General features: G+C 34.5%; 2 protein-coding genes and 1 pseudogene across 2 annotated transcripts; 1 reads left to right on the top strand and 2 right to left on the bottom strand.

The window, feature by feature from the left end:
* Positions 1-1,795: 1,795 nt before the first annotated feature.
* Positions 1,796-4,626, bottom strand: LOC133824350 (7-dehydrocholesterol reductase-like). Its single transcript, XM_062257233.1, has 6 exons — positions 4,573-4,626; positions 3,927-4,053; positions 2,764-2,912; positions 2,596-2,660; positions 2,133-2,279; positions 1,796-1,862 (listed from the first exon to the last, which is right to left on the bottom strand). Exons 1-6 carry the CDS (start codon positions 4,624-4,626, stop codon positions 1,796-1,798), a joined length of 609 nt encoding a protein of 202 aa, XP_062113217.1.
* Positions 3,930-8,780, bottom strand: LOC133822813 (type II inositol polyphosphate 5-phosphatase 15-like; annotated as a pseudogene).
* A 1,520-nt stretch (positions 8,781-10,300) lies between these two features.
* On the top strand, positions 10,301-10,987 carry LOC133824349 (uncharacterized). Its single transcript, XM_062257232.1, has 3 exons — positions 10,301-10,548; positions 10,631-10,801; positions 10,879-10,987. Exons 1-3 carry the CDS (start codon positions 10,322-10,324, stop codon positions 10,985-10,987), a joined length of 507 nt encoding a protein of 168 aa, XP_062113216.1. The 5' UTR covers positions 10,301-10,321.
* The last annotated feature ends 269 nt before the right edge of the window (positions 10,988-11,256 follow it).

Below are 11,256 nucleotides of genomic sequence, written 5' to 3'. Positions count from 1 at the left end.
TTACAAAGTTTCTTAAACTATTTGCAGCTAGCTTTCCACCTAGATGAGAATATGCGAAAAAATATTATTGGCTCAGTGGGTAATAAGTGGAGACAATTCAAATGTAATTTGAACAAGAAGTTTATAGTCCCTTACCTTAATGACCCATCTCTTTTGGAAGCAAACCCTCGTGGAATCGATAAACCTCCACCAATCTATCATATAGAAGAAACACATTAGAAAGAATTTTTCAAGAGAAGGACATCCAAAGAGTTTCAAGATTTTAGAAAATTACAACAAGAAAGGCATAATCATTTACAATACCCTCATAGGACTTCACGCCATAGCTATACTGAATTGGAAGCTGATTTAGTAAGTACATATATAGAACGTATTATGCCTGATTTTATGTTTTCTTCATTTGATGTTAAAATTGACCTAATTCTATTACATGCAGCAAGCTAAGTGGGGCACAACAGAGCAAATAGATCGATCTATACTCTGGAAGGAGGCCAGAAAAGATTCTTCTGGCAACTATGTTACCGAGCATGACAAGGTCAAGGGAGAGGCCATCGTAAGTTGTAAAATGTTAAATGACTTTTGGTAATTGATTTATATTTTAGTAACAAACATATAATTGATTAAATTTTTTACAGGAAGACATTCTTGAGCAAAGAAAAGAGGGAAAACTGATTGAAATCGGAACAAATGACATCCTAACACAAGTGTTAGGTACTGCTGAGCACCCCGGTCGAGTTTGAGGCCAGAGTCGAGGTGTCACACAAAGAGACTACTTTCATAAGCCTGTTAGGGGGGGGGGGGGTCTAAGAGGCTTGTAGAAAAAACAAATTGAGTTCTAACGACAATCCAACATACGACATAGGGAAGAGATTGAAAAGTTGAAAGAATTGTTCATGTCCAAGCTTGAAGAATTATCAACCAAGATGGCACATATGCAAGCTAACTTTGGTAGTCACTACAAGAAAAAACAGTATTCATAACACTTAAAAAGTGCTATCTGAGACTATTGATAGCACTTCTGAAAATGCTAACGTAGCCCATGTTATTAAAAGTCCAGTCTTTTCTATAACATTTTTTGAATGTTATGTTCGGTGTTATCTTAAACTATTCAATAACACATTTTTAGGTGCTATAATATTCAAATAATAACATTTAGATAGAGTTTTTGATTATAAATTTGAAGTTTAATCTTGTATTTTTTCATAACACTTTTCAACTGTTACATTTGATTATTTTGATAACATTTTTAGTTTGTTATATTATATAAACCATAACGATTTTTTACGCTTATAATATGCTTTTAAATCATAACATATAGTAATAAAATTTTAAATTTTATTTTGATAAGTATACTTATATGGTTTTTTTTTAATTAAAAGATTTTCATTATTGTATTTTGATAAAAAAAAATCAAAATTAATCATAAAATGTAATTCTCAAGAGATTGATAAACCATAAGTATTACATTAAACAATAACTAATTCAAACTATAAATGTGTCTACTTCATGAGATCTTAGTTCTAACTTAAGTTTGAAAGCATAACATAATAAAGTTTTATAATCTTGAACAATTTTTACTTCAAAAATGAAAAATAGAAACAAAACTTTATAGTAATTTTCCTAAACAAGAAAAGTTTTTGGTCATTGAAGATGAGAGAAATACAACATCCATAAAGTTGACCATTACAAAAACAACAATAACAACAACATGATACCAGCCTGCCATCATTTAATTTGGAAAGGCTGAATATACATGCCATTCTCAACATAGAACAAACACTTGTGCAACATTTTCTCAGTAAATTCCAGGTATGACCCTGTACCGAACCTTCTCGCAGTACGATTTCCAGTATTTTCCATACCTACAATAACAATCACATGTCAAGATTTTATGCCTTTATCTGTATGAAAACGCGCAAACCATTATTCATTTCTTCTACTTATTTATTTTTCTCTACACTGGCATCGGTTTGTAAATTGTCTACACCTGTTGGACCAGAAACCACTAACATGATCAGAGTTTGTCTCTCCCATACAAGCAAATAAACTAGTAGCACTCGTAAGGTAAGTTTTAACTAATGAATTACCTCAACTTCGGGATCTATTTGAAAAACTAAATTTGGAAGGTTTACCTTTGCAATTTTTTAAGGGACATATAATTTTTCATAAACAAATGATGAGATTGTGTTTGCTTACTTGGATCAGCACCGATCATCATCCCTTTTCGCCCGGCCGAGGAGAAGGATTGTAAGAAACACCACATAAAAGTAGGGTAAAGCCTGCAGGACAAAAGTGATTCAATTCAAACACAACTTCTAACAACATAAACAAATCTAAACCCCAGAAGGAAAATTACTTACGTGGTTAAAAAGAGCTGGAACAGTCCAGAAAAATGCAGCTAATATTTCTGGGACATAGTGGTTATGAATGAAAGCTAATATTGCACAAGTGGCAGTTATATTTACATGGATCAGCTAAAATTACTTACTTGGATTAGCTAATATTTCTTCTTGGTTATGAACCCCCCGCATTCATAACCAAGAAGAAAAAAAATCCAGCTAGTTCATATTTACATGGCAGAGCCTGAAAACGTACCATCCCGAAGTTAAAAGAATGCTGCTTTTTGTTTCCCCAGTTGTGGTAGTGTAAGTGGCAGTTATCTGTGAAACAGAAAGGGGAGAATTATGCAGGATTTAGCAGCAGATATACAGAAAATTGTATGTATAATGAGAACCAAATAACGAGTTTCAGAGAACCATATACCTTTGATGGAGCTTTACCCCAAACCAAAGCTTTGCCATTTGTTCTGCGAAACTCTTGCCTTTGCCTATCACAGTCGTAGTTGATGTATATGCAAAGAATGCCTGCTACTAGGATGTAGAGTGCCAACTGTGACAAAGCAAAGTAGACAACTAAAATTAAGAATTAATTTAACAGGGACAATGGGGAAATAGGACAGAAAAGAAAGTATGGTTGGTTGCAAAAAAAATCAAGTCTACGCTCATCTCATGGGCTTGGCAGCTTACAAACAAAGTTACAAGCATTCAACTTTTGCATTTGGCTGGTAGAATAGATTTGCAGCTTCTAACTCAAATCTAGAATCAAATTGCCAATATACAGCTTTTACAAGCTAATAATAATATTACTGGTGTATACCAAGGGGAGTTAGCTCAAATGGGAAGACATGTGGTTTGCTTCCATAAGGTCTAAAGTTTGAATCCCACCAAGGTATCTACATAGCCATTGCTATAGTTTCCTACTCTCTAGTAATGCAGAAAAGTGTTCACATTTTGAAAAGGTTGAAATACCTGAGTTCCAAGGTGTACGGGATGATTGACCAGGTACATGCCAGGAGAAGTATATATAGAAGGCACCCATACAAGGCATCCCCAGCAAATATAAAAACCAGCTGTCAAAATGATAGGTACAATGATCCAAATGAGAGAAAGTATGAACAAACCAAAAGAACGGGAAAGAAGCAATAGATAAATTCAGCACTACAAGAACATTTGTTTAATAATTATTTGGTCTCTTCTAATCACAGTGAAAAATTAGGTAGTAGAAACAATTTATCTGCTAAAATTAAGGCCAAGAATTTGCAACGTCATGGTAGCCAATCCAAGTAATTGGGATCAAATACAGCAATAGATGGAAAAGGTTAAAGGGGAAGTAACTATAATCTTCGAATGGTAACGAAAGTAAGAGACTTTAATGATGATGACTTCATAGAAGACGAGTTATCTTATTTCTATCTCACTTAATTCATAAATATAAGTTATGCTTAGTATGCATTCAAAAAAATAATAAGACATCTAAATTTGTACATGTTCCAAAATATCAAACCATCCAGAAAATTATTGCCAAAATGATGTTTAATAAAATAATGGATAACAAGGATGGAAAGTTAAAATAAAAGGATGTAGAACCTCGATCATGTGCAATATCCATTGTGCTCCAGTATCCAGCTTCCCACCAAAAAAACTTAGTAACATACACCAGCATCAATATGGTATTAACAAGCATTGAATCAGCCACTTTTCCGTTCACTTCATACTGGTAAAAAGAAAAAAGATAGACGTTAAATACTAGCAAAAGAGCTAAAGAGTGTGTCCACAAAGCAATCTGTTGTAGAAGTGTAAAACAGGAAGGTCGGGTCTGATTTAGAGGTAAGAAATAACCACCAGGCCAGCTGCACGGGCACACAGTAAAGTAAGATTAAGTGTTCTTTTTGTTCAAATGAATTATACAGAGAAACAATCCTTGAAAAAGAGGGAAAATGCATTTAATAGATCACTTCCTCTCTATATGTTTCTTAAATTACAAATTTATCAGGATTAGAAATGTCTTTCTAAATTCTTTTACTGATATTTCTTAGCACTAGTGGTGTAGCTTTGCAACAAATTTAAAATTTGAACATTATATCACTAATATATATATAACTGAAAAATAAAACGAGCCAAGTAATAAAAACACAGTATAATTTTGTAATCCTCTCAACCAAACAAAATAAGAACCTGCAAAAGTATAACTATTGTTCTTTTTTAAAAGCAAAACAAGTTACCTCAAGCCAACGAGGAAAGCCAAAGGAGCCTCTAGGACAATGATCTGATGCAAGCCCATCCTCATTAACGATAGTTTGTCCTTCACAAAGGATTTAAAATAATGCATCTCTTTCCCCACATTTATTAGTAATACGTAAGATCGATGTGTCCTTGTTTTGAAGAATTATGTTGTTTGTGCTGATGATTGTTTCGGGAATCTTGCACAGTTTTTCAAGTATAGCTTTGACTTTCTTATTTGTTCCAAGAATCTCTCCAAGCTCCTGTCTCCTAACTGATTCATCAACTCGTGCAATATCAACAGCAAAGATGCAGCGGACAGGCTTATGATCACTGTCTGTCACATCCATGCAACCCTCATACCTATCAAACAGAAGATGGCAGGTATTTAAGTATAAAACCATGGTGTCAGTGTATCCTAGACAGGAGTAGAAAAGATATCAGTATAAGTTGGCACAGGTGTTAGTCCAGTACACAAGAAATTTTAATAAAATTATTGAGCATTTTTTTCTCAACTCTGTTCCCTCCCTTCATATGTGTGATTTGAAGTTTTGAACATCAAATTTTGAGCAGATTAATATGAACTAAAGAGCTAGAGACTTAGCCAGAAACAAAACTGATGAGCTTCTTTTGATAAGTACATGCATCCAAATATGGCCTTGACAATCACAACCCTATTAAATACAGAATAAAGAAATGCATCCCTGTAAACCCGTAGAAATTTATCTAGTATCGCACTGGAAGAATTTAAGGGGGTTCTAAAGGCCACCTGGATGGCCTTAGACCAGATAAAAAATTATGAGATACATTCCATTTGTTTTTATACTTTATTGCAATTGGGAAAAAAAAATATATGTTACATATTAGAATCACTTACTGCAATATTGAGGAAACTACAGGACAGTTCAAACTGCATTCTGATGCAGTGGTTGAACGGCTATCACGGTATATGATTCTATCACACCAAGCTGGAATTCGCTTCTTTTCACCTGAATCATACCCTACAAAAAGATAATTTACAAACAAGTCAATTATTTCCGGAAGCTTTTTATCAGCATCAATGAAAAGCTCTATAGCAGGAACAAAAGCCCACCTACAAGATTTTTTTTACCTGCTAAACACCTGATTAGAAGAGATACAAACTACCCCAACCACCCGTCTCTCGAACAGTTCAATTGGCATAAACTGAACAATACTACTTGCACAGAAAAAGTTACCTGCTAAACCAACTTGGTGTCTTTCAAACTTGTATGTGGGAGGAAACCTAATATCTGCCTCACACATTCCTTGAAAGACATTTCCAGCTTCCATTTCTGCTCTAAGTTGATCCTTTTCTCTAAGCCAATCGAAACATCTTTGTGACACAAAATCTCTAGCTTCATCACAAGATATACCATCTAATCGATAATTAAGATCACCAAGATATATGACCATGTCTGCCTCAGATAATTCAGGCATCCCTTCAGCAGAGTAGGAAACACCAGTCTGTGAAGACAACAATGCTTCATAAAATGAACTGAAACTATTTAACTTTGAAAAAAAAAATAACTCAGACCAATTTAGCATGCTACAGTGATGACATGTACATACAGTTGTATTTCGAAGCACCTGAGCAGCACATGAAGCACTAGCTGCAACAGAAAGGACCAATGGCAATCCAGATCTATAAACAAGCCAAAATAAATACATTGAGAAGACAAGCGAACTAAAAAAGAATAGGTACAGTATTGTACCGGAAGCGGCATTGAAGAGATTAGTTGGTCGACTGAAGGACATTGTCTAGTATACATGATCAAAGTCTGCATTGCGACGATTAACCGCTTCTAGATGTGCAGCGAAGTGACAGTTAACAAAGCACATTATTCGATCATACACTCTCATCCTCAAACCAACAGCTCCCTAAAAAAAAGTCATCAATTTCTATTTAGACAAAAGGCAGTTCACATATTTACTTATGTTGAGTATATTCATCAGCAGGCATGAACATATATAGATCTATAAGCCAAACAGAAACCATAAAGAAACCGTTTGGAAACCATCAAGTCTTTGAATGAATAAAAGTAACAACAATGTATGCATCACAATCATGTCATTCAAATTAACATAAAGAGCCTACCTTATTACCAATGGCACGCCCAAAGCCACACAGAACTACTGCTGCATCAACATCTCCAACATAAGCTCTAATATCAGTTCTCACCCTAAAGGATGACATTCAACAATCATTAATGAAAAATCTTAACTGACAAAGAGACCATAAAAAGATTAAGTAGGCAAAATGCAAAAGCATGGAAGAGAAGAACAAAAAAATCTTAAATATAAGGTTTCTATCCTTATTCCTGAGAAAATCTAGTTCGAGACAAACAAACTAAAAATTACCCACTTGATTTTAAGAAAGTAAGAAACAACTGAGTTCACTTGAGATACAGTTAGTAATAGGTTAAATACTTGAAGTTATTAAGGAGTTAATCAGACACGGCACTTAAAAAATGGTGACGCAAAATTAAGTCTCTACATCTGAGACATTGAAAAAATAATAACAATAACAATTCACAAAAGAGTTTTTGATAGAAAATACCAACCATGCAGCAATAAGCAAGCCTACTAACTGCCTAGAACCAACTCGTTCAAATGTTGATCCTTCATCCAATGTTTTGTTAATCATATCCAGCCACCACTGCCCAACAGAACTCCCCTCAAGACCTACCTACAGTCAGGAAACAAGAAAAGTCATTATAAAAAGAAACAGATATTTAATGCGCTAAAAAAACAAAAGAAATAAATAATCATAAATCATGTTATAATTCCATGCATTAATTCCTTTAATTAATTCTAAGAAAAAAGGCTCGTGATTAGTTGAACATTCACCTCTCATTTTCATTGCATAATTAAATTTTATTCTTTTCCCAGCATTCAGCAATCAAATTATTCTTAGATTTACATATTATATTGCATGGGCAAGAGCACTTAATGGAAGCATTAAAGTATCAAAGTTAGCAGATAAACAAATAGCATTTACAATTTTACATACCCACATATATAAAAGTACAACTTATGATTAAATTCAGTGTCTAAGATATTGGCTTCAATCATGTTCATTAAAAAATCATCAGGAACATATTGTGCCCATAATATAAGTTATGATTGGTCAAGAACTTCACAAACAATTATTTGAAAATGTCATCTTATATTCATATTGTAAGAGTTCAAAAAAAAAAAATTCCACCAAAACTATTTTTAGACGTGTAGAGAGCAAATAGTGGGAAGCGGGAATGTAGGCGTACCATAATGCAAAGGATAAATAACCAGCAGTCCACACTTTGGCTCTGGAATCATCAGATAAGAGGTACTTGACATCGGAATTAAAGACATTGACGAAACCATTTGCAGCGAGTTGGCCCCTTGGGTCAATGAAGGACCTCTCTACAAGTAGTGCAGCCATGGGCCTTTCTTCAACAGTTAAAGATAAAGATCTTTCAATAGCTTCCCAAGGCCATATCTTAATAACACCAGCCTCTGAACCCGACCACAGGTCTCCCCTGGAACAGCAAAAGTCAAGACAAAATTTTCTTTAAGCCAAAGAAATGAAATTTGGGCAATAAAAAATGTAAATGATAAAGTTAAATCATAACACTGCGGATCCAGTTGAGGTACCATATGCTGTGATAACGAGAGAGAGAACGAGGCCTCTATGAGCCTGCCACGACAAGCTTTCCTTGAAATTGGTTCGAGTTCCAGAAGCAGCAGCATCCTTGAAATTGGTTCAATCTACTGATGAATTCTTAAGTAAAATTTTCATATATCTGAAGCTAATGTCAATTTTTTTTTTCAATCAACATGAAAGGAAAAGTTCTCAATTAAATATATGGGATCAATACATATTATATTGGGTTACCTGGGTCTTGGTTTAGCTGCTCCGTGCTCGTGTGTGCTCCAACAGCTCAACGGGAAAGAGTGAAGAGAGACTAAACATGGTGTTGTTCAGTCGGACTTTAGAGTATCGGGGCTTGAGGAAGAGAGAGTCGATAGACTCTGTTAGAGAGAGAGCTTTAGCTAGGCGTGGTCATGGCGTGATGGAGAGAGTCGATAGACTCGGTGAGAGAGAGCGCAATGGAGAATGGAGAGGGAACTGATAAAATGAAGGCGAGAGAGAGAGGATGAGGCGTGATTAGGGTGAGCTGAATCCGAATGAGAGAGAGAGAGGAAACCCAAATGATATTTTTCATTTTCATTTGGCGGTAAGTATTTTCACTTGCCGCCTTTAGGGTAAAATTTCAGCTTGTTTGTTTTTATTAGTATATATTTATAGCACTTCTAAATTTATGTAATATTTTGACGTAATATATAAGCAAAATTGTTGTAGTGAGTCATTCTAGCTTTGGTAGCCATTCAAGAGTCAATACAATAGAAGTTGAGGCACCAATTGACACTGCTCCAGAAGTTGAGGCACCGATGGACACTACTCCAGATGTTGAGGCACTAATTGACACTACTCCAGAAGTTGAGGAATTGATGGACACTACTCCAGAAGTTGAGGCACCTGTTGACACTAAAACTTTGTATGAGACACCTACACCTTCACCTTCTATTCATCCTGAGCCACTGAAGGTAAATTCTCTTATATTTTTTAAGAAATGATTATTTAACTTATACTAACTATAACACCATTGCAGAAAGATGTTAAGTGCAAATTATACGTAGGGCAAGGTGGTGATGTTGTGGCTCTTGGACGGGTGGTCGCTACCAAAGGCAATGTATAAGGGAAAAGTTGAGCACCTGGTAACTATCGCGTGGTTGTTGATAGATGTCTAGATGGGAGTGCAAAACTACCTGTCTCAGTTGGGGATGAGATGACTCTTGTGGTTCATGCGGTCAACAGTTATGTTGCTTGACCATCGCATCTGATCATTACTTATGATCATGAACAGGTAACTTTTAGTGTGCTGTAAAAATTTTCATCTTGAAAGATCCATAAATGTTTTATTTCATGGAGAGAGAGAGAGAGAGAGAGTAAATTGTGTAATAGATGGGGATTTTGACAAAGAAATATATGGTGTGGTACTGGTGAGGAGCCATCTACCAAAGGAATTGACATAGCATACTTAATTAGTCTCTTAAATTATATATTTACATTATTGGTTTTGGTTGAAATACAACCTATAAATTGCAAGTGCCGCTGCAGACAGATAATAAAATAGTGTGTTAGAAACTTCTCTTTTGCGATATTTTCAAAATGTCTTTCTCATTATATACATACCCCATATATATGTATTATTACAAGTATAATATTAATATCTATAATTCTTTTCCATGGTATTGACAATGGATAAATATAAATATAATACGTTCAATTCTGTGATAAATTGGCTTTTATTTTTATTTTCTTAATGACCATTTCTTGGTCTTGGCGTGGTTATGCCTCCCATGTACAACCATATATGTTCACACTCCTAAATTCTTACATTTTTTAATACATTTGTTCTCACCTACTACAACTAAAAGAATTATAGCCCTCCATGAAGAATATTATATATATATATACATGTATATATGAAAGGAAGAGATCAATTTTGGACGGCCATTTGCATTGATAGAAAATTGAATGTATTTTGTGATTTTTTTTATCTAACTTTTCTATGTTAATTGTGAAGGAACCCAAGAGACTAAAGAGAAAGAGGATTTCAGCAGCTTGTCTGCCAACACAAGACCTAAAACTTCCTCCACAACATCTTTCCACTACTCAAGAAGAGGCAGGATCAAGTATGGCTAGTAAGTCGCCGATTATCTTCAAGGTTCCCACTAGACTTCCCATGTTTTTGAAGATACTTCTGGGTTCAGTTAAGCACGTAGAACCAGGATTCATGATTGACATTCTTATGGAGACCAATATTATGGGCGAACAATATACCTTATATATCTCACATGAGGATATAGTACACTTTGGACTTATGGAAGAAATCGGCGCGTCTTGCATTTCATTCTATATCAGGTAAATTTTAAATTAATAAACATTATATATTTTAGTTTCTTTTTAAGTATAACTATAATATCATTAACTTTCATGTATGTAGTATAATATATTCCGAGTTGTGCGATAGAGAGATATCACACTTTTTTGGTTTCATTGAGCCATCGTGGTCATCGAGAATTGGGACAAATATGGATAATCGAGCTGAAATTATCTCAGAGCATATCAATAACACAGTAATGGGTCAAACTTGGTTAATTCCATACCATTTCTTGTAAGTAAAATTTTCATTTAATATTAATTTTACTTATACCTTATGATGTTTATTTTAATAACTTTGTTTAAATGCAGACGTCACTGGATGTTAGTGATCATTGATCCAGATGACAATACATGCTACTATCTTGATCCACTTGGAAAATCTCCTCCAAATGATTTGAAGAACCTTATGAACAAGTAATACATTTGAAACTCATTTTAGAATATAATATTAACATTTTGATATAGAAATAAAAAATTAATATGCTCTTCATATTGATGTATATATAGTGTCTCTTCACACATGAAGCGAAAGACATGAAGGAATGAAAAAAATTACAAGTGGAAAATAGTCAATTGCCCTCATCAAACATCGTCAGTAGAGTGCGGCTTTTATATCATAAGGATGATGAAGGACTATTGCTTGAATGAGACACCAATGCGATGGCTAACTAGTAATGTAAGTGTATT

Source organism: Humulus lupulus, chromosome 3 (genome assembly GCF_963169125.1).
Source record: "Humulus lupulus chromosome 3, drHumLupu1.1, whole genome shotgun sequence".
Taxonomy (NCBI): domain Eukaryota; kingdom Viridiplantae; phylum Streptophyta; class Magnoliopsida; order Rosales; family Cannabaceae; genus Humulus; species Humulus lupulus.
The sequence above is the reverse complement of the archived record's forward strand: the minus strand, read 5'-3'. Positions and strand labels throughout refer to the sequence as shown.